Genomic DNA, 24512 nt, shown 5'->3' on the forward strand with positions numbered 1-24512 from the left:
TCCCAGAAATTTGCACCTGGCCCTAAAAGAGAGAGTTAACATCCTAGATGATAGAGTCAGAATTCAAAAAGGCTAGAACATATGGCTGAAACTAACAAAATTAAATTTAATAGGGATAAAGTTTATAAAGATACTTGGGTTCAACATCAACATCCTAAGTACAAAACAGGAGAAGCGTGGCTAGAGAACTGTTCATCTGAAAAAGATCTGGTGGTTTCACTGGAGTACAAGCTCAATGTGAGTCAACAGTATGATTGCCAAGAAAGCTAACGCAATCTATGACTGCATTAAAAGAACTCAAATATCCAGGACAAAGGAGGGAACAGCCTCACAATCTGCTGGGTTTAGTTCCAGGTGCTATGTTTTTGGAAGGACATAGATATACTAGAAAACATCCAGTTGAGGGAAATTAAGAAAGTGAAGGGCCTCAAGTTCATGACAGATGAGATTAGGCTGAAGGAATTAAGAATATTTAACCTGTAGAAGAAGAGATTTGTGGGGTTTGGGGTCAAGGGAGCTGTCTTCAAGTATGTGAAGGTTATAATAGGAAAGAGGGATTAGATCTGTTTGTTTGGTCCCAAGGGCAGAGCAAGGACAAATAGGTGGTTGCAAAGAAATAAATTTAGGCCTCAGGTAAGAAAAAAAATTTTCCTAACAATTAGAGCTATCCAAAAGTGAATAGAAAGTAGTGGGTTTCCCATTACTAGAGGAGTTCAAACAAAGGCTGGATGACTATTTGTTGGGCATACCATAAAGGGAAGTCTTATTCAAATATGTGTTAGACTAGAATGTTTGTGAGGTCTCAACTTTTCTGTGAACTACTTATTTAATGAAACCACTCTCAAATTGCTTTTCCCTGCTACTCACTCCCTTTGTTAATTCTTAATCTTTCTCTCCTACCCTCCTGCTTCTGTAATAAATGATTTGACTTACTGAATTCCTCAAAACTATTGTCTGAGTTACATACAAAGAAAATTTAACTGGGGCCTGCAGAACTTAAACAGTCTTTGACTTAAGGACTCTGATCAACTGCAATGACCCATTTACAATTCCAGAGAATCCATGATGAAATATGCTTCCCACCTCCTGACAGAAAGCTGATGGTCTAAGCGTACAAATTGAGATATACATTTGGAACATGGCCAATGAGGGAATTTTTTGCCTAACTAAGCATATATACTTCACAAGGTCGCTATAAGCAAAGTGCTTAGTTGCAAGGGCAGTATGGGTTTCTCTAACTAAAGATTTCTCCAAAAAAAAAAAAAGTCGAATTACCACTTGTTGGGACTGTTACAGAGGGGTTTCTTGTCCTGGAACATGTTAGACTAAATGGCATCTAAGCTTCTTATCCACTCTGAAACTCTGTGATCCTAATGTGGCACAAAGAACAACTGGGCTTAAAGTCAAAAGACCTGGATTCAAGTTTCAACTTCAACAGTTAAGAGGAATATAATCCTGAAAAATTCACGACAACCTCCCTGAACCTCAGTTTTCTCACCTGAAAAATGGAGTGTATACTTGAACTACTAAACTCAAAGGCTGACTGGGAGGAACTTTGTGAACCTTAAAATGCCATAGGAAGGTGAATTTTTACTATGATGATGATGATGAGTATCTCCAGAGGCAACTCATTCCAGTTTTTGGACAGATACAGGCATTAAGAAGTTTTTCCTTATATTGAGCCAAAATCAGCCTCTCTGCAACCTTCTCTCCACCGTTCCCCTACTTCAACATTACTTCTAGTTCAGCCTGTCATGGCCAAAAGCAACCACCCAAATCCCTTTTCCACATGAAATCTTTAAATATCTGCTGTGGGAGAAGAGGGGGAGGGGGAGGAGCAGGAGGAGAGAAAGGGGACAAGGACAACAAAACTCCCCAAAGGCCACACCTCACAATAAGGAAACATAATAGGAAAAAATTACAGCCCTGCTGAAATGATAAATATTCAGAGTCCATGTGAGGAGCATTTTACTCGGTGAGCAATTTTGTTAAATTTAAATTCCATGACATTTTAAGTATTTTCAATGCTACCCTGTAGCTACATGTTGTTCTGCACTAGTTTTTATCTACTTTCTTTGAGGAGAGCTAGTTAATGTCAATGATTGTGGAAAACATTTGTTCATAATTATCCAGACATAGACTGGAACAATACTGAAACAAGAGCAGCATGCAAAAATGTATTTAAGGACTATCATCCCAAAATGCTGCTAAAAGCTATTAACCAGTATGTGTTAATTGCCACAGCATTCATATTAATTTTCACTTCAGGCCCGACATTGTGGAATATTTCCCCTGATACATTTTAAACAAAGTTTAATTTAAGGAACTGCTTCTATCAACACTTATGAAAATTAACAGCCAAGCAATTAGCGCTCATGAATTATCCCTTCCCCCCATGCTTGCTGCAGCTTCATTGTTAAAACAGTTACTAACAGAGAAATGTTAAGATTCTTAATAAGTTCACATAATCACAATCACACTTTCCTGTATAGACCCAAATCTTACATGAGTTTTGTGAGAATTTATCAGACAAATGTTCTCCTTAACATTTAAGAATTTAACATTATATAAATCAGTTATTACAGCTCAAGAAATATCTGAAACTATAACAAGTGACAAAATCATTTGTAACTATACCAGAGAATGCTAAGAGCTAGAAGGGACCTCAGAACATGGAGCAATAGTGATCAAAGGGCCCCTAGAATATAGAATGTTCATTAGATAATCAATTTATAGCTGGAAAGAACATTAGAGATCATCTAAACCTATACATTCACTTTACATCTCCTCTTGAGCCTAGAGGTATCAAGTGACTTGCTCACTGTCACACAGCTCTTTCCACTCCAGCACACTGACACTAAATATTAAAACTAAGAGGCATCTTAGAACATAGAACATTCAAATGGTTAATGACTATTTCTTTGTTGAACTTAATTGTACATAGCATGTCAGACTACAAAGGTCCTTAATGATGATTTCATTCCCAGTATATCATTTTAAAAGAACTAAAGCCCAAAAAAGTGAAACAGTCTGACCATGGTCACACAACTAGTAAACTCACACCCTTGACTTCTGACTTAGCATTGATTGCTAGTCTGATAATTTAGGCTTTAAAAAGAGATGCTGCTTAAAAGACCTCCCCTTTTATTCTTGTTCAGGATATTGATCACTACATTTCTAAACTATATAGAATGAAAGGCTTTCAAAACACAGAGACTAGGATAAAAATAACCAGGATAAGGATAAATCCACTTAGTCATCCTTAGTTTCTCAATCTATAAAACTGGGATAATGATCATACCAAATAATTCACAGGACAGTTGTGAGTAAAACACTTTGGAGTCCATAATGCACTACAGAAATGAGTAAATATTAACAAAGTTAATAAATCCAATGGAGAAAAAAATGTTTTTAACATTATAAAAAACCATATATCTAAACCATAAATATTAAATCCTCCTTTCTCGATTTTGCTTTCAAAGATAATATTGAAAAACTGTAAGATCATAAGTGTAGAGGGAATCTCTGGTCATTTTCTCCAATTGCCTCATTTTACAGGTGACTAAACTGAGGTCCAGGGAGGTTAAAAGACTTCCCCAAAGTCACACAGGAGAAAGCATGAGGAGCAACCTTTAAACCCAAGTCCTCTGACTCCGGGATCAATCGTCCCTCCATTCTACTGTGCTGCCATTATAGTTATATAAAAACTGATGTATATGAATTAAAGGGCAGTTTGTAGAGCTCAAGGCATAAAACCAAGCCCCTTCCCAGTTAACATGTTTCCAGGACTCGTTCTCCTTCTCTAAGGTGTTCAATATCTTCAGAATTTTACCATAGCTACAATCTCTTGAGGAAATAAATAATTGAGTAGCTTTTTTTTAAAGCATGTTTAATTAGACCCCAAACTCTTCCCTGCCCCCTTCTCTACCCAATAATATATCATTTACCCCAGAGACTCACACAGCATAGTTAATTATGTAAATAAGGCATGTGCTATTTCCCAGAAAAACTATAAATATTTGTGGCCAAAAAAAAAAAAAAAAAGTACACACGTTGTAAGAACCATTTTAAACCTCTCAGAACAATTTAACTCAAAAACCTTTTTCTTTAAAGACAAGAACATGTCAAAGGAGGATTTAAGAACAGGCAGATTTCTAACAACTTTCTACACAGGTGCTGAGAAAAAATAATTTCTGTTACAGTAGTAACAAAAATTTAGTGGTGAACTTAAAATGATTGATGGCAAGAATCAATCAGGATATTATCAAGGCAAGAAAGCAAACCCTTTTGGAAAAGGCTTTATTATCAAAAAGTTGACATGATCTTAACGACAGAAACAGCAATAGTGTGGCTATCAGACTAATACAATCCTATTATTACCCAATCGCCAAAATGCTAATTTGATCATTTTGTAGTGTTATTTGAATAGTCGTTTTAATTTCTAGATTAAAGAAAGACTCAGTTCCAGTACAATTCTCAATTAATCACTGCAATGTCCCTGACTCTTGTGTCAAGGAATTTCATGAAGATTTTTTAAAAGGTTAATTTAGTATGTACAGTACAATATCCTTCAAATATTAGCCACTTTCATTCCACAGTAGCCAAACACATAAATATTAAATAACTGATTAGAACAAGGATTTAATTGTATGTCACCATTTGTGATATGTGGGTGAACAATAAAATGTTATCACTTTGTAAGACAGACTTATCGATAGGGAAGGACTCCTTAATCAATTGGCAACCAGAGACTGTGCAGACCACACATCATTTATTAGTTCAAAAATATACTTGTGATGTCAGGAGTATCAAAAGCATCTTACACATAAATACACATCTAGTAAAAACAACTCCTTTGTGATTGGAGAAATAGCATCCTTAATGTTGCTTTTATAACTCCCTCTGGCTATCCTGGGATTAGATGTATAGAAAGCAGAGTTCACAATCTTCTGGCAAATCCAAATCAACGTAACTTGTAATAATCTAATGACATAATAGGAATATAGGAATATGATATTCAAAGAGAGCCATACTATTTTGTTGGCATCATAGCATGATCACTTACTAATTATTCCAGAAATTATATTCTCAAATGATGGGCTAGAATCATTTAGTTGAAGCAAATAAATTCCTATCATATCAGACAGTGTCATTAATAAATGTCCATGACACCTGAAAGAACCCACATTCAATTTTTATCTTTCAAAAGAGTATTTACTGTCCAACAAGATTATCTTGTTTTTATTTTTTTTAAAGAGTTGATCTTACTGATCCCTTCCCCTTTTTGCTCCCACCTTTCAGCACTCTCCAGGAAGGGACAATGAAAAGAAAAAATAGGTCAACTTCAGTCAATTATTTCTGCTGTGTTCTAAAAACTCCCCTCCACAGTATCCTGCAGGAGGAGCCTGAAATTATTAAGTCACACCCTTCTGCATCATCTGTTTGTCTCTATAACTATTGCAATAGCTTCAAATGTTTCTGTCTCAAGCCCCCACAGCACAAACTCCCAAATTAATTTTCCTAATGCATAAATCTGGTCATGTCCCTACTCTGCTCAAAAACTCAGGAATGCCCCAAATCAACCTAACTTAAATCTTCCATAATCTAGCAGATGAATCAATCTTATCCACAGATTTTATCAGTGAATTTAGGCAAATCATTTAACTCTCTAGCCTCCAGTTTCTGCACCTCTAAAATAAGGAAATCAGACTACATAGTATGTAAAGTCCCCTCCAGGACTAAATTCTATCATTTTATGCCTCTTTCTCTGCTCAAAATCCCTTAAAGGCTCCTTAATGTTTCCCCACAAATAAATTCCATACTCCTGATCCTGGCATTCAAGGGTTTCCACAATCTGGTGCTATCCTACCTCCCTGGCCTTGTCAAATGCTATGGCTTATATGTTCTATCAATTATTACATATTCTAACCCAGATAAACTCCTCCAAACTCCCAGAACATATGCAATGCTTTCTCTTTCCATACTTCGAATGCTCAACGTTTCCCCTTCTCTTGCTACTGAAATAGTAGCTTCAAGGCTTAGTTCAAATACCACCTCCCTTCATGTAGGACTTCCCTGATCCTTCTCTCTTCCCCACCCCATGGAAAAATGAACATTTAAGATTTTGTGCCTCTTTGCTTCACAATTATAATCTATTTTTTATTAGTTATTACTATACATGCCATTTCTTCTGGTATATGTTACCAGAGGGGAAAAACCTATATCTTATATTTTCTTCTCTCTTCCTTCTAACCCTCTATACTCAACAGGGGGCCTTGCAAATAGCAAAATAAAAAGTGATGGTTGAATTAAACATGCAAAATCATGATATGTACATATAACACAAGAGTGAGATAACATAACATTGGGGGCAGCTAGGTGGTGCAGTGGATAAAGAGCTGGGCCTGAAGCCAGCAAGACCTGAGTTCAAAACCACCCTCAGACACTAGCTGAGTGACCTTGGGCAAGTCACTTAACCTCTGTCTGCCTCTGAGTCTCCATCACTAAAATGGGGACAATAATACTACTATATCTACTTCCCAGGGTTGTAGTAAAGATCAAAGAGATAATATTTGTAAAGTACTTAGCACAGGGCCTGGAATATAGAAGGCACTACATAAATGTTAGTTATCATTGTCATCCTCATCATTATTTTATGTAAAGTACTATGTAAACCTTAAAGCTATATAAATGTGAACTCACTATAATTTATAGAGGTGAAAGGGGAAAGGGAGAATGACACAGTGAATACAGTGTAGGCCTGAGAACCTGGAAAACCTGTAATCAAATCTCATCTCTAACACATACTGGCTATTTTAATCTAAGCCAGGCCAATTAGCCTCTCAGTGTTCCAGGCAAATGTCTATCACTGTAAGTTGCAGAGACGGTACCACTCCACATTGGCAAAGGAAATTTCCTGATCTGGGAGTTCCTTATATCAATGAAACACACACACATATAAAAACTCAACAAAGATTTATTAAGTGGCTATTTATGTTTACACCACTATTAGGTGCTGAGAGAGATACAAAGTTCACATAAGATTTTAAAGACCACATCCCCATGGAACCCATGTAGGACACTGAAACACCAACAGGGTCATAATATACAGAGAAAGGAAAGGCTTTAAATGCTAAACCAAGGAGTTTATGTTTTATCCTAGGGCAAAGGTTCCCAAATTTTCTTGTTTCACAATGCTCTTAGTGTCTCAAAATTTTTTTCATGGTGCCCCTAGGCCAAAAGAAATACCTAAGAGTTCTATTTATTAAGCAGTCAGGTTCAAAATTTAAGGGATAATAATAAATCACTGAAAATTCTTGATCAGATGAGTGAGCAGAGATAAGACAGATGGTAAAAAGGCAAAAATGTCTCTAAAGAGAAAAACCTAGTTGACTCCAATGATGGTGGCACCCTCAACAGAAATAGGGAAGCTATTTTGAAACAGAGGGTAGGTTCCAGAGAAAGATAATGGTATTTCTTTTGAATATGGTAAGTTTGAGAGGCCAAAGGGATATCCAGCAATCAGTTGGTGATATGGGGCTGGAGCTTAAAAGAAAGATGAAAGCTAAATTTATAAATTTGGAAGTAATCTGCAAAGAGATGACAAGTGAACCCATGGGTGTTAGGAAGACCACTAGGAGAAGAATCGTATACTTGCATACATACGCTGAATTTTTTGATTAGAAAATGAGAATAGTTCTTTTTGCTCAGTGATTTAACTTTTCAAAAATATTTTTCCCAATAATCTTTATATGGCAGATAGTATTAGTATTACTTTTCAAGTTTTGCAGATGAGAGACCTGAGGCACAGAAAGGAATAGTGACTTTCCTATGGTCATTTAATTAATAACTATAGATCCAAGACTCAAAGCTTGTACCTTCCAACTCCAAATTGTCTTTACTAGGATTTAGAAGAAACTAAAAATATCATAGATCATAAGATCATAGGGATCTTTATTTTTTCTTCAAGATTCAGCAGCTACCTTCTCCCTGTAGCCTTTCAAAGATCACAGATTTAGAGCTGGAAGGAGCTTTACAGATTATCTAATCTAATCCCTTTGATTGTACAAAAGAGTGAGGATAAGAAAGGTTAGGTGATTTACCCAAGGTCACACAGTTAGTAATTGTCAGTCAGGATGCTCCCAGGGCCAAGTTCAGCACTTTATGTCCTATGCCCCAGTGCTCTGAACTCCTCAGCTGAAAGTGCTGCTGAAAATACATCTTCTATAGAGACTTTGGTCCTTCCATTCCTGAGCTTATATTGCACTGATGCATGCATTTTATGGAGATTTACCACATGGCCAGGTCTTTGAAGAACTGGGCTATTTTTGTCTTTGTATCCCCAGTACCTTATAAACTACAGGCCCTTAACATTTGCAGATCTGGATTACAGCATTTAGAATTGGAAGAAACCTTGGAGACCATCTAGTACAACTCTTATTTTGCAAACTGAGGCCCAGTATTGGGAAAGGACTTCCCAAGGTCACACAGAAGCTTGTCAAAAGGTCACCAGAAGAAGCTGGACTTGAATTTCAGACACTGTGGTGATGCTAAAACCAATGTTGTTTCCATTGTCATGCTGCCTTAGGCCCTCTTTCAACTCTGCTTTTCTATCAATCTTGCACAGTTTTTAGCCCTGGGAAAATGAGCTTCACTGTGAGTATCTTCAGTTTCCTCATCTACAAAATGGGTATGATAATACTTGCATTATGTATCTCACACAGATGGGAGGCTAAGATGAAATTATGGAGGTAAAACACATACATATCAGCTATTATTATTCTAAGCAATTTCTGTCAAAAATTTTTATACTGAACAATTACAAAGTTCACAGATGAAAATAAATTAGCAGAAAAACACTGTACCATTTATTAATTTTAATAATATATAAAGACAACAAAAAGTTCTCTCATCCTACAAACCATAAGCTGTCACTCAACACCACCTCACCACTGCCAAGCTGCAAAAACTGGCCACATCTCTCTTCAAGCAGTCATACCTAGACCAAAAAGTCAGTGCAACAGCATCACCCATCTCACAGTCTGGGTAAATTAATCACTGTCCTCTTTACACAAATAAGTTCCCAGAGCTAAACCTGAGACAGGCAAGTCTTCAGGAAAGGGAAAATATAGGGAAATAATTGGGAAGCAAATGGGCTGAGGAAAGATGGGTAATAAAACAAGTCCAAGCAATACCATTTTCACTATCAACTACTCTACCAAATGAGAAATGACAATATCCTAGCCATTCAAATCTGCTATCACTATAGAGAGACCTTGATTGATGAAGACCCAATTAACAAGAACTGTCAATTAACTACAATTTTTTTTCTTCCTGATTTGAATCTCGGTTTCCTAATACGTAAAATAAGGATAATGATAGTTATTGTATAACTCTCATAGCTTTGTCATGAAGTACAAATAAGGTATAGTAGAGGAAAGCACTTTGTAAAATAAAGTTCCATATATATGTAATATATTATTGTTGTTATGACAGTAACAGGAAACAAAAACCCAACAAAATCATTTAAGTGCATTTATGCACCTGCCCCATAATACTGTTTTTATAGTTATTGGTTTTGGTGTCTCATCCTAATAATAAATAATAAATTCACTGAGAGTGGGGTCTAAGACCTACCCCATTGGCTGCTTCAGGTCTGAGAACACAGTAGGTGCTAACCTGAAAAAATTTAGTTTGGGGTAGTTGTAGTATTATACGATGATGATGATGATGATGAAGAAGAACACGTAAATAGTATTTTGATGTTCAGAAAGCACTGCTGCTATTCTTGAATTAGACACATAGGGGTCTTAAAAGACTATCTAGTCATAAAATGTTACAAATTAGAGAGACCTTAGAAATAATTTAACACAACTCTATCATTGGACTGATGAAGAAACAGAAGGAACCATGAAAGGTAATGTGACTTGCTTAAGATAATAATAAATTGTAGCACTGGGCTTCAAACTCAGGTCTTCCAACTCTGAATCCAATGGCCTTTTTACTTTACCACCCAGACTCCATTTTATATATCAGGAAACTGGGCCCACAGATGGGGCAGCTATGTGGCAGCACAGTGGATAGAGCACTGGACCTTGAGTCAGAAAGAAGAGTACAAATCCTGCTTCAGACACTTACTAGCTGTGTGACCCTAAGCAAGTCACTTAACTTCTCTCTACCTCAGTTTCCACACCTGTAAAATGGGAATAACAGTATCTGTTTCACAGGGTTGTTGCGAGGCCAAAATGAGATTTTTTGTAAAGCACTTTGCAAACTGCAAAGTGCTATATAAATGCTGGTTATGATTATGTTATTCATTGTCATTTGTTATACTGTTATTTATTACCAGTAGTATTATTTATTTGCCTCTTTTTGTATCCCCAGTGCTTAGCACAGTGCCTGGTACGTAGCAGATACTCAATTAATGTTTATTGGTTATCTGTTCAAGGTCAAAGAGCTAGTTATCAACTGAGTGGGATTCAAATTCAGGTCTCCCCAGTCTAAGTCCAGAGCTACTGTTTAGTCCTGTTAGCGCTATGATCACGACAAAAAACAATCACAGCAAAACATCCATAAGTCTGAGGAGCAGAACACATGGAGCTCAATCTCCCCAAGTTTTTACCAGTAAAGTCCCAGACAATGAGTATTATGTTCAGAAAGTTGGCACAGAGTCACAGCAACACCCTGATTCATCCAAGAACTATTAAATGCTTTGCCCTAGGCTGTACTGAGTAAATATACTTTAAGAACATTTTCGACAAGGAGCTTCTGGTTAACTCAGATACCTAAACAAATCAGCAAAACAGGACACAGGATTCATCAAAGCAGTTCTTCCTGACTTATTAAAAGATAACAGGGATCACTTTTACCTACCTTACCATCAAATTTGGAATACTCATTAAAAGGATTATTCAGCTGGAGCGGGCATTGCTCTAGGCGCACAGAGAGGAGTGATGGTTTCCCCACACTTGAAGACTTGACTTTGAAGTTCTTTTTTTCAAACAATGAGCTGAGCTCCTCTGCTGTGATAGAAAAGGGAGAAAAAAAAAAGGCCTATATGACGAAAAATGATAATTAGTAACATGTTGAGAACTTTAAGGTATATAAGATACATGCCATCCTAAATCAACAAACATTAAGTACCTACTGTGTGCCAGGCACTGTGCTGGGCAGTGGGGATACAGATACAAAGTTTATACTCTACTAAGGAAAACGGTAAGTGCATGTGTATATATGTTTATGTGTGAACAAAAATATACTCACGTGCATACATACATATACATATATACACATATAGATAAAATAACTATAAATAGGATAAATACAAATATCTACATATAGATATATATACAGAAAATTGCAAAGTAAATCTATGGTAGTAGGGAGGGAGGACATCAGCAGTTGGGGGAATTAGGAAAAGCTTCAGTCACAAAATGGTGCTTAAGTTGTTGCATCATGAAGAGATGGATTCTTTTAGGTCAAGAAGGCTAAATACACATGGCAGGCATGGGGGATATGCAGTGTAAACACACCGAGAAAGAAATGAAGCAGTATATATGAGGAACGTCATGGGGTCCAAGATGGCAGGATGACAGAGTATGGGAAGGAGAATAACACACAAGAAGATTGGATAGATAAGCTGGCACCAGGTTTTGAAGAGCTTTAAAGGTTAAACAGCCTTATATTCCATCCCTGAGGCAACAAGAAGCTACTGGCGTTTATCAAACAGAGGAGGGAGATGATCAGTTCTGTGCTTAAGGAAAACCATTCCAGCAATTGTGTGAAGGGTAGAGTTGAATGGGGCGAGGCTTGAAGAACAGGCTCCAAGCAGTAGAATGCGACAGTCTCCATCAAGGTTACGCCTGGAAACAGTGTGATTCAGAGACATCCACTAGGATCACAAGATCCAAGAAAAAAATCATAATGAGACTCTCAAAGGTCGTTCAGAGACCAACAACTCCCTTCCTCCTGCCCCTTGTTTTTACTATCTCTGTTTACTATTTTTATGTTTGATGTATTTACTATCTTTACAGAGGAAACTAGACTATGACATATGTACCTAATACCTCTCTCAAGACTAACCCCCTATTTCCATCTGTTCCTAAAAAAAAGAAACACGTCGAAGTAGAAAAAGCACGAGCCAGGAGACAGCATAGTCAGAGTAATCAGAGACTACCTAGTCCAGACCCTATCTGAGGGGGAAATCCATCTACCAAATTCAAGGAAAAGAGTCATTCAGCTTCTATGTGAACAGCTCTAGTGACAGGGAACTCCACTGTTTCCTCCTACATACCAGCTGCTAAAAGCAGCTAAGGGAAGTCCCAAAACCAAACTGGCCGGGCATATGAAAAATTCATATTATCCAACTCTAACTGGGCCTTCACAGCACCAAGGCAATCTTCATACTCTTCTTTAATTGATTCCCTATCTCACTTCCTACAAACTTCCCTAATTCCAAACCTTCTCTTGCCTACTCAAGCCTCCTATATTTCTCTTTCTTCATTCTCTCTTAGCTGATGTGGATCTTGATTCTCTTACTTTGCTGCCAAAATGGAATCTGACTTGAACTCCTTTTCTTCCCAGTCTCTTCATCTCAGCACTCCTTGACGTTATCTCCAACTCTCTCTCTCTCTCTCTCTCTCTCTCACACACACACACACACACACACACCCCTTTATTTCAACATTACCAGTTTCCTATTATAATCCTATGCATTTTATTTTATGCATTTAAAAACATTATTCTGATAAGGGGTCTTGTAGACTTCATCAGATTGCTAAAGGACTCCATGATATAAGACGAAGGTCAAGAACCCTGTTGTGGGATCAAAAATAAATTCCTTTGTTTAGTTTTTAAAGCCATTTACAACATGGCTCCCCCTATCTTCCTAGCCTCACTGACCATTGCTCTGTGATCCAGCCAAACTGGCCTTTTATATTGTTCCTCCTACTCCATCACCTGTCTTTGTGCCATCATACTAGCTGTCCCACATGCCTGGATGACATGCCTTTCTTACCTCCACTGCAGAGAAGGCACTAGCAGAGTGGATCAGTAAAGGCTTCAATAGAGAAGATGGTACTTGAGTGGGCTATTCTCCAGGTTAAGCATATCCAGTTCTTTTATGGATCCTGACCCAAGTTTAAAATCTTTCACCCACACCACTGCTCCAGCCTATCAATGCTGATCATAAAAATGTGGCACCCAGAACCAAAAAGAATACTTTAGATGTGTTATAACTAGGTCAGGGCAAGAAAACTAGCCTTCTTTTAAAAAAAAAAAAAAAAAAAAAAAGCAAGCTAGTCTCCTGATATCTTTTTTGATACTCTGACTCTGTTATTCATGGTATCAGAAATCATTTCCAGCTTCATGTCATTGACATATTTTTGTAACTTTACAATCCTATGTCTTCTTCTGAGTCACTGATAAAAACGTAAAATGAGGCCATTGTGAAACCAAGCATTGAAGTTCAGACACTAAAAGACAGATGAGAACATTCTGAGCTATAGACGATACCTACATTGAACAGTTGACTAGACGGAAGGAAGAAATTAACCAGAAAGAGAATGAGAGGCAGCTTCATGTGGTAGAAACAGCACTTGATTTGAAGTAAAAAAAAAATCAGTTTTAAGTTAGCTTTCCTGTCTTTATTATAAGAACTTTAGTTTCTAAGACAAAACAAATTTTATACTTGATAGCAGGCATCTAATTTAAGACCACATTCAGATATAGTGATGACCCTTAAGAAAATCTGGGTCTTACATAAGGAAACAGATAATTATCTTCCATAACAGAACTATGAACAAAACCATTATTCATGAATTTGCTAAGAAATAGAATTATTTTATTTTGCGCTTTGTAAACAATAACAATTGTATAAATTACCAAGGTCAACTATTCTGAAGGCTAACATTAATTTGGATATACAAATTCTGGCATATTTGGCTGAAAAAGTCCACCTTATGATTTATTACAGCAACCTGTAAAAATCACTCCCAATAATCCATAGAAAAGGCTGATAAAAGGCTTTTAAAAAAACAAGCATCAGGGGGCAGCTAGGTGGCACAGTAGATAAAGCACTGGCCCTGAAGTCAGGAGGACCTGAGTTCAAATCCGGCCTCAGACCAAACACTTGACACTTACTAGCTGTGTGACTCTGGGCAAGTCATGTAACCCCAACTGCCTTTAAAAAAAAAAAAGGCAAGGGTCCCAATTTAACATTTTAAGTCAAGTCAACAAACACGTATTAAGCACCAGTATGTGCAGGATCTGTGAGAGAAGCACTGGGGATACCAATAAAGGGAAAAAACAGTCCCTACTCTCACAGAGTTAATGAGGACAAGACGCAAACAACTATGGAGAAAGAAGATGTAGACAGAATAAATTGGTAGACAAACTTAGAAGAAAGGTACTAACATAAGGGATTTTAAGAAAGACTTCTTGCAAAAGGTGAGATTTTAGCTGGGACCTAAAGGAAGTAAAAAAAAAACGAGGAAATGGAGATGAGGAAGGAGAAAATTTCAGGCATGGAAGACAATCAATGAAAATGCACAGGACTGAGAGATGGTTTGTTTTCTTCGAGAAACAGAAAGGTCATTGTCACTGGATCAAAGAGCAGGTGGAGGGAGTAAGGTATAAGAAGACTGAAAAGGTATGGAAAAAGAAGGTTTATGAAAGGCTTTAAAATCTAAACAGAAGATACAATATGTGATCCTGAAGATAACTGGTAACCCCTTGAGTTTACCAAGTAAGAAGGTGAAATGGTCAGACCTGAGTTTAGGAAAAGCAATCTAATGGCTGGGTGGAGAAGAGACAGGAATGGGGAATGACCTTAGGCAGACCAATCAGAAGCTATGTCCAGGAGTAAGGTGATGAAGGCCTGCACCACAGATGCTTCAGTATCAGAAGGGAGAATGGTGCATATACAAGAGATGTTTTGAAAGTAGAAATAATAGGACTTGACATGTGATTTGATACAGGAAGTAGGATGAGAGAGAGTGAGGAGTCAAGGATGATATCTGAAACCTAAGCTGCTAGGCTGGGTGACTGGGAGGGTGGTGGGATGTATGACCGTAATACAGAAGTTAGGAAGAAAAGCAGATTTGGTGGGGAAAAAGGAAAGATAACAAGTTCAGTTTTAGACATGTTGAATTTAAAATATCTTTAGGACATTCAGTTTCAGATGTACAAGAAGCAGTTGGAGATGTGAGAGTAGAGGTCAGGAGATAGGTTAGGGATGGCCAGAGATCTGAGATTCATTAGCACGAAGATGACAATCGAATCCATGGGAACTGATAAGAACACCAAGTAAAACAACATATTGGAGAGAATAGGACTGAGGCACACACGCTTAGCAGATGCAAACTGGATGAAAATCCAGCAAAGGATACTGAAAAGGGTGGTAAGAGAAGTGAAAGAGAACCAGGAGAGAGCAATGTCACAAAAACCTAGAGAGAAGGGAGTAGCAAGCATAAGAGGGTCATCGACAGTGTTAAAGGTTGCAGAGAAGTCAGGAACAAAAAGGACTGAGTAAAGGCCACAATATTTGGCAATTAAAAAATTGCTGACAACTTTGTAAAGCACTGTTTTAGTTAAATGATGAGGTCTGAATGCAGACTGAGGAAAAGAAGTAGAAGCATTGATTGTACATGGCCTTCTCAAGGAATATCAGCACTGAAAGGAATGTTGCCTGGATTATTGCAATGATCTTCTAACTGGTTCCAAGTCTTTCTCCCCTCCATTCAGCTGCCAAGGTAACTTTTCTAAATCATATATCTGACCACGATCCTGATTATCTCCAAGATCAAATATAAAAGTATTTAAAGATCTTCATAACCTGGCCCATTCCAAGCTTTCCAATCATTGTACACTTTATTCCCCTTCAAAAACCCAACTCTCGGGAGAAAAGGCAGGGACTCACTTGAACTCTCTCCCAAAACCCTCCAAATACCTTTTAAAAATTACTCTAAACAAATTCTAAAGTGGCAAAACCCACAAAAAGCCAGAGTGAAACAATTTTCCAACCCAAGCCAATTTAGAAGGTTGGCAAAAAAAAGTCTATTACACCAGGGTGAGAGAGGAGCGCAATCTAGTGCAGGCTGCGCCAGTGCAGCCAGGGCCCCAGCAAACCAGGAGCAGGCTTCAGGGCAACAGTGGCACACTTGGGTGAGAGTGCAGCACAGTCCAGGGAAGGCTGCACCTGCACAGACCCAGCCCCAGCAAACCAGGAGCAGGCCTTGGGAGACACTGAATCATCAGATGCAGCTGCTGCTTCTGGAGCTCTCAGCCCACAGATGGTAAGAGGGTCGAATAACTAACTGGTCAGAAGGACATTACAGAGGTCTTCTTTGCTAGCACTAAGGCAGGACTCTGCTGCTTTGCCCATTGGCAGTCCCAGAGCAAGGAAGAGCATTAGCATAACACAGCTTATGGCCACAGTGGAACCAGGACCCTCCTCATAATTTCAGGGCAGAAAAGAGTGCTTGTGGTCATTCAAAGACCAGGCCAGAAGAGTAGTAAACACATCTCTCCTTAGATCATACCACAGGTCCCTAGAAGTATCTCTGAAAAGAGCTGCACAAAAACCCTGAAGCTTGGGATGCTGTGCCTTCTACCCTAGAAGCAGAGCCCTACTTCAACAAAGAGTTAAAAGTCAAGCAATAGGCTAGGAAAATGAACAAACAACGGAAAAAATTATGACCACACAAAGTTACTATGGTGACAAGGAAGATCAAAACACACACTCTGAATCAGATAACAAAGTCCAAGCTCCTACATCCAAAGCCTTCAAGAAAAATATGAATTGGTCTCAGGTCACAGAAGAGCTCAAAAAGGATTTTGAAAACCAAGTAAGAGAGGTAGAGGAAAAATTTAGAAGAGAAATGAGAGCGATGCAAGAAAATTATGAAAAACAAGTCAATAGCTTAGTAAAGGAGGTACAAAAAATACTGAAGAAAATAACACCTTTAAAAAATGGTAAAGAGTGAAGTGAGCAGAACCAAGAGAACGTTGTACACAATAACAGCCACGTTGTGTGATGACTAATATTGATAAACTTAACCCTTCCTGGCAACACAAGGATCTAAGACATCTCCAGAGGCCTTGTGATGGAAAATGCTATCCACATCCAAAGAAAGAACTATGGAAGTTGAATTGCTATTTTTTTCTCTTCTGTTGAGTTTTGTTTCCTCTTTCTGATGATTCCTCCTATTGATTTTAATTTTTACTTACAACATCACTAATATGAAAATATGTTTAATATGAATGTAAATGTATAGCCTCTATCAGATTGTGCACCATCTTAGGGAGGGTAGTGGGGAGGAAGGGGTAGAAAAATTTTAAACTCAAAAGCATATGGAAGTGATTATTGATGAATCAAAATAAATTAATAAAAAAAAGGAAAAAAATGGTAAAAAGTGGTGCAAAAAGCAAATGAGGAGAAGAATGTCTTAAAAAGCAGAATTGGCCAGACAGAAAAAGAGGCACAAAAATTCACTGAAGAAACAATTCTTTGAAAATTAGAATGGAGCAAATGGAAGCTAATGACTTTATGAGAAATCAAGAAACAATAAAACAAAACTAAAAGAATGAAAAAATAGAAGACAACGTGAAATATCTCACTGGAAAAACAACTGAATTGGAAAACAGATATAGGAGAGATAATTTCAAAAGTATTGGACTACCTGAAAGTCATGATCAAAAAAAGGGCCTAAACATCCTCTTTAAAGAAATTATGAAGGAAAACTGTCCTGATATTCTAGAACCGGAGGGTAAAACAGAAATTGAAAGAACCTACCTCCTGAAAGAGATCCCAAAATGAAAACTCCCAGGAATATTATAGTCTAATTTAATCATCCAGAAAGAAACAATTCAAGTATCATGGAGCCACTGTCAGTTAACACAAGATTTAGCAGCTTCTACATTAAAGGTTCTGAGGGCTTGGGATATGATATTCCAGAGGGCAAAGGATCTAGGATTATAACCAAGAATCACCTACTCAGGGCAAAACTGAGTATAATTCATCAGAGGGGAAAATGGATAGTCAATAAAATAAAGGACTTTTAAGCATTCTGGATGAAAAGACAAGAGCTAAATAGAAAATCTGACTTTCAAATTCAAGATTCAAGAGAAGCATAAAAAGGTAAATAGGAAAGGAAAATTATAAGGGGCTTAATAAGGTTAAACTGTTTACCTTCCTATGTGGGAAGATGATATGTGTAATTCTGAAGAACTTTCTCATTATTAGGGCAGACAGAAGGACTGTATATAGACAGAGGGCACAGCTGTGAATTGAATATGAAGGGATGATATCTAAAAAAATAAAATTAAGGGGTGAAAGAGGAATGTACTAGGAAAAAGGGAAAGGGAGACGTAGAAGGGGGTAAATTATCTCACGTAAAAGAGGCAAGAAAAAGCTTTTACAGTAGAGAGGAAGAGGGGGAGGTGAGGGGGAGTGAATGAACCTTAATTTCATCAGAACTGGCTCCAAGAGGGAATAACATACATACTCAATTGGGTACAGAAATCTATCTTACCCTAAAGAAAAGTAGGAGGGGAAGTGGATAAAAGAAAGGGGGTGGAGCATGACAGAAGGGAAGGAAGATTGGGGGAGGGAACGGTCAGAAGCAAAACAGTTTTAAGGATGGACAGGGTGAAGGAGAGATAGAACAGAATAAACAGGAGGGAAAACAGTATGGAGGGAAATACATTTAGTAATAGTAACTGTGGAAAAAAAAATTCTGAAGCAAGTTTCTCTGATAAAGGCTTCATCATTTCTCAAACACATAGAGAACTGAGTCAAATTTGTAAAAATAAGAGCCATTCCCCAATTGATAATCAAAAGATATGAACAGTTTTCAGATGAAGGAATCAAAGTCATCTCTAGTCATAAGAAATAATACTTTAACTCACTATTGATTGGAGAAATGCAAATTAAGACAATTCTGAAGTACTATCTCATACCTGTTAGATTGGGGAAATGACAAATAGGAAAAATTAGATATTAATGCATTGTTGGTTGAGCTGTGAACTGATTCAACCATTCTGTAGAGCAATCTGGAATTATGCCCAAAGGTCAATAAACCATGCATAATCTAACAATTAACATTAACCTAGCAATACTACTATTAGGTCTGTATCCCAAAAGAGATAAAAAACAAAAAGGGAAAAGGACCTATACATACAAAAATATTTATAGCAGCTCTTTTCTGGGGACAAAGAATTGGAAATTGAGGGGATGCTCATCAATTGGGGAATGGTTAAACAAATTGTGGTATGTGATTATGATGGAATCCTACTGTGCTATAAGAAATGATGAGCAGGATGCTCTCCGAAAAACCTAGAAAGACTTACATAAGCTGATGGCAAAGTGAAATGCACTGTTTACAAAGTAACAGCAACATTGCAAGATGATCAACTGTGAATGACTTAGCTCTTCTCAGCAATACAATGATCCAAGACAACTCTGAAGGACTTATAATGAAAAATGTTATCCATTCCCAGAGAAAGACTGATGTTGTCTGAATACAGATTGAAGCATACTTTTTTACTTTCTTTATTTCTCTTGAGGTTTTTCCTGGGGGGGGGGGGTCTATGTTTTCTTTCACAACAGGACTATTATGGAAATGTTTTACATAACTATGTATGCAGAACCTATATCGAACTGCTTGCCTTCTCAGTGGGGGGGGGTGTGGATGAAGGGAGAGAATTTGGAACTCAAAGTTTTAAAAACAAATGTTAAGAACCCATGTAACTAGGGAAAAATAAAATACTAATAAATAAAGAAAAAGGAAAATAACCCACTTTCTAACTACACTTACCTGCTTGCAGTTCCTGGAACACTACACTCCATTTCTGTGCCTTTGTGATGGCTATTCCCCATGGCTGAAATACTCTGCCCCCTCACCTCCATGAAGCCTTGGTTACCTCACCTTTCTCCAAGACTGACTTAAGTTCCACCTTCAGCAAGAAGCTATTCTCACCTGTAACCCAGCTATTAGTGCTTTCCACATAATTTACTTATATTCACATATAAGTATGTGTGCATACATACCTATGTGCATATACATGCGGGTACATACATATATGTATGTGTATGTACAAATAAAAATGTGCCTAGTTATATACATGCTTTCTCCTCCATCAGAATGTAAGCTTCTTTAGAGCAGGGATTGTTTTTATATTTCTTTGTATCTCCAACACTTAGCATAGTGCCCAGTACTTAGTAAGCATTTAATAAACACACTGAGTCAAAGGATATATGTTCAAATTTAAGGCTTACCACTAACAACATGTATGACAATGGTCAAGTCATTTAATCTCTCTGGCTTCAATCTTCACCCTCTGTGAAATTGTTGTGTTGAACCAAATGCTGTCTAAAGTCCCTTCTATGTCTAAATCTATGACCTTATTAATCTATGACCATAAAATATAGGAATCTAGAATACAGAATTGTATAATTGAAATGGGCCTTAATACACATGATGTTAAAGGAACATCAGAGATCATCCAGTTAAAAATCTTTGTTGAATAAGACATCAATTTTGATGAAAACCTGTAGTCATAATGTTTACCAAAATCTGAAACTAGAATGCAACTACATTTTATGACATGAACATGTGAATTTGTTTTATTTGAACATACTTATATGTAACATTAGACCAGCAATACTTCTTAAACTGTGTTCATGACCCCATATGGTGACCCACAGTTTAAGAAGCACTGAAGGGGTCAGGAGTGGAAAAAGTTTAAGAAGCCCTGCATTAGAGCATAAGAAGGCATTTTTTTTTTTTTTTTGCAGGAGGATGGGAAGGCTGTGGTGGTGGTTAGTGAGAGTGACACAAAAAAGTGTCAAAGGAACATTTAAAGAATACACAGAAAATTCATAAACAGAGACAAACAAGACAGCTTTGAAACTAACATGCTGAATTTATTATATTCTTGTTTTTAAAAAGTTGGGTGCAGTGGAGATCTGTGATTTTATATGAAATTATGTTTTCTGCTCTTTGCATATGGAAATTGTCATTATGTGTTGGTGTTTGTCAAGTGCATGATAAAAAAAATTTTTTTAAATAAATTAGGACACAACACAGGAAATAAGTCAACAATAGGATAAAACCATTACCAAAAGTCTCTTAATTTTTGGAAACAATATGCTAATTTTCTCCCTCTTATGATAAACATATCCCTTAACAGCTGTCTATTATGTAAATTACTTCTAATTATCAAAAACTGCTCAAGAGTAAAATGGGAAAATACTTTTCAAGAATGGCAGGAAGCACAAATTAAGAGCTCACCTTAATGTTGCTTATATATTCCAATTCTAGCATTCTATGACCCCTTACATTCTGCAGAGTTGAAGTGACCTGCCCAAGGTCACAAAGATATTAAGTAGCAGAATTGATATTTTGAAGCTCACCTGAATTTAACAAAATGAAACGATGTGCAATCATGAAACTGGAGAACTGAAAGAACCCCAGATATCAATAAGTCAACCTTTCTCATTTTACAGAAGAGGAAACTGAAGCCAAGAAAGGGGCTGTGACTTGTACAATAGTATATAACTAGGGTCAAGGATTTCTTTTGTGATAAGAGTAATCATGAGATTTTCTTTTTAAGGTTGTTTGACTAAAAAAGAAAGTTCTTAAATTTTCTAAAAAAGAAAGAAGGAAAACTAAAACTAAAACTACTTACCTATCTCCAACTTTGACACATGATATGTACCACCAATTGGGCTTATTTCATGCTAAAAGTCTAATTCTATATGACATCTTCTTTCCTAATATTTAAGCTTTAAATTATGAATTTTACACAGGGAAAGTAAAGGGAGTAAGATTAGAAGTTGATAGTTAAGTCAATAATGCTACTAGGGAAGGAAAGAGATGGAAAACTGACCAAGATAATAAATGACAGGATTTTACAAAAACAAATATATATGGTGAAATGAACAAAGGTGGCAGCCATTTCATTACACTACTTTATGACAAAACTGTATCTATGTGATATGATTATATCCATTGTTTCTTTTTTAAATTATTTTAAAATATGGTGAAGAACTGGAGTGGGAATCAAATGACCTGGGTTCAAGAGGCGAAACTACTTACTACTAACGATGTGACCTTGGGCAAGTCACTTCCTTTTATTGGCTGTAAACTGAGGAGACAGAATCAGATGGTCTCTTAAGTTCCTTTTTGTACTAATATAGTACACTTTTAAAAATACAACTTTTGCACAAGTTTATACATAAAGCAAGAAATGCATTAAATAAGTTCTTATGAAAAAGCTTTGAAAAGCTCTGGCTAGTACCAAAAAGATGAAACCTTTCTAAGGTGTATGTGAAGATACAATAGCTAAAAAGAACTAGAAACTAACTGGGTTATCATCAATTGGAGAATGGCTAAATAAATTACATTATATAAAAGCAATGCAACATTACTGCACTATAAGACATGATAAAAGGTACAGTTTAAAAAAAACTTGAAAGATCTGTATGAACTGATGGGAAGTAAAGTGAGCAGAACCAGGAGAACAATTTATATTCTAACAAACACTGTAAAAATGAACAAAGTTGAAAGTTTCTCCACACATGATCAATACAATAATCAACCATGCTTCCAGAGGACTAAAGAGGAAGGATAATCCCAAACTTGTAACAGACAGATGATGGCCTAAATAAGCAGAATGAGACACAGTTTTGGCCATGGCCAATACGGAAATTTGTTTTGCTTTGATTGTGTGTATTTGTTGCAAGGGTGTTGTTTTTTTCTTTTTTCAAGTTGGAGGGAAAAGCTTGTTTGCTGAACAGCTTAATTTTTTAAAAAAATACAAAGGATATAATATCACATAGAGTTTTGTCATAAAGTAAATATAATGGCATGGCTACCACCTTTGTTCAGGCCCTCATCACCTCTTGACTTAACAACTGCAATGGCCTCCTAATTGGTCTCCTTGGCTCATATGTTTCCCCCCTCTCCAATTCATTTACCCCACAGCTGCTAAAGCAGAGGTCTAACCCATATCACTTCCTTAATTCAATACACTCCAATGGCTCCCTACTGCCTTCAGGCTCAAATTTAAGCCCCACTTTAGCTATTAAAGCTCTTTTAAACTGGCCCTAACCTACTTTTCCAAACTATTATGTTTTCCAATCTTCCCATACTCTGCAACCTAACCAAATCTGCCATCTTACAGTTTTTCACAAAGGACATTCCTTGTCCTGACTCCATGCCTTTGCACTGGGCATCTCCCCTATCTGCAATGCCTTCTCATTACTCCCTCGTAGAAGCCCTTGTTTTGTGAAGCCTTTCCTGATCTCATCATTTTCCAGTGTGCACTCCTCCTTATCTGCCTTCTATTTGTTTTGTATTTACTTAATTGTATGTACACTGTTGTATCCAATAAAAGTAAGTGTCCTGAGAGCATATATTCAGTTGCTACCTGTCAACTTTCTCCTCCATCACCCCTGTCTCACATGATAAAGTGATAAGAGCTGAGGAAGAGAAGAGGGAGTTTATGGTGAATGACCTTAATTTTTCCTGTAAAATGTGAGGCAAGATTTTTCAGCTGAGAGAATGGGGGAAAGAGGAACCATGAGAAGTTTAAGGAGGATGAAAAGGTTTGGAAGAAAGCCACTGTGGAGAGTGGAATAATGAGTTGATCAGGGAAGTATAGCAGGATTTGCCTACCAGTACTGAAGGCCCAACTGAGGTTGCGTTATATAAATTTGTAGTGGACCCAGTCATTGTGATTTTCTCCACCTTCGTTCAGTAGCACATGTGCAGGCATTAAGGCAATAAATGTTGAGGGTGATCCTGGGCTGAGGCTTAGCTGGACACAATGGCTGCTATGATAAAGGGGCTAAGGATTCAAGAGAAGAGGACACCATAGAATCGGACTGGTTCGTCAACAGGTCATCAACAGGGAAAAGTGGACAGAGAAAGGCAAGTGTAGGGGAGATGGCCTGGGAGAGAACTAAGTGGTCAAGAGATTGGAAGTCATGGTGCAGATGACGAGTAGGATTTTGTAAGGAAAGGCAAAAGGTGAGGTGAAAAAAAGCCAACAGGTTATGATCTTACAATGAGATTTTAGAATTTTTGACTGTGGAGATGATGAATTTATGGGGATGGCAAGATCAAGAGTATAACCATAACTGTGTCTGAAGTGGGATGGATGAGTAGCTCATGGGAAGTGAGTAGGGTGAAAAACTGAGTGGCTAAGGAGTTTCAAGGAGACTCAAAATGTATGCTAAATCTCCTAGTGTGAGGACAGGAGTTGGGGAGGAAGGGAAAATTGTGAGCTGGATACCAAACTGAACGAGGAAGGAAGAGAAGTGACCTCTAACGGTCTGTAAACAACAGTAACCAGGATTTTGATGGGGAGGGAGACATGAATAGCATGAACTGATGACTGGGTAGACTATAGATTTATTTTATCCAATCTCAACTGAGCCCTTATTACCACAAGGCAATCAGTTTATCCTTCTCTGATTCTCTATTCTCCTCCCTATTAGAAAAATGTTC

General features: G+C 37.3%; 1 protein-coding gene across 3 annotated transcripts in view; it reads right to left on the reverse strand.

The window, feature by feature from the left end:
* The window catches only part of LOC114047023 (target of rapamycin complex 2 subunit MAPKAP1), a 328986-nt gene that overhangs the window by 240457 nt on the left and 64017 nt on the right, over positions 1–24512 (reverse strand). For 2 of the 3 annotated variants that reach the window (XM_027867678.1, XM_027867677.1), the window contains one exon: positions 10873–11021. In XM_027867678.1, coding sequence (XP_027723479.1) covers positions 10873–11021 — 149 coding nt within the window. The remainder of the gene's footprint in view (positions 1–10872; positions 11022–24512) is intronic. The other variant, XM_027867679.1, reaches the window with a different exon arrangement.

The sequence above is a fragment of the Vombatus ursinus genome, unplaced genomic scaffold (assembly GCF_900497805.2).
Source record: "Vombatus ursinus unplaced genomic scaffold, bare-nosed wombat genome assembly UNPS02014786.1, whole genome shotgun sequence".
In the NCBI taxonomy this organism is placed as follows: domain Eukaryota; kingdom Metazoa; phylum Chordata; class Mammalia; order Diprotodontia; family Vombatidae; genus Vombatus; species Vombatus ursinus.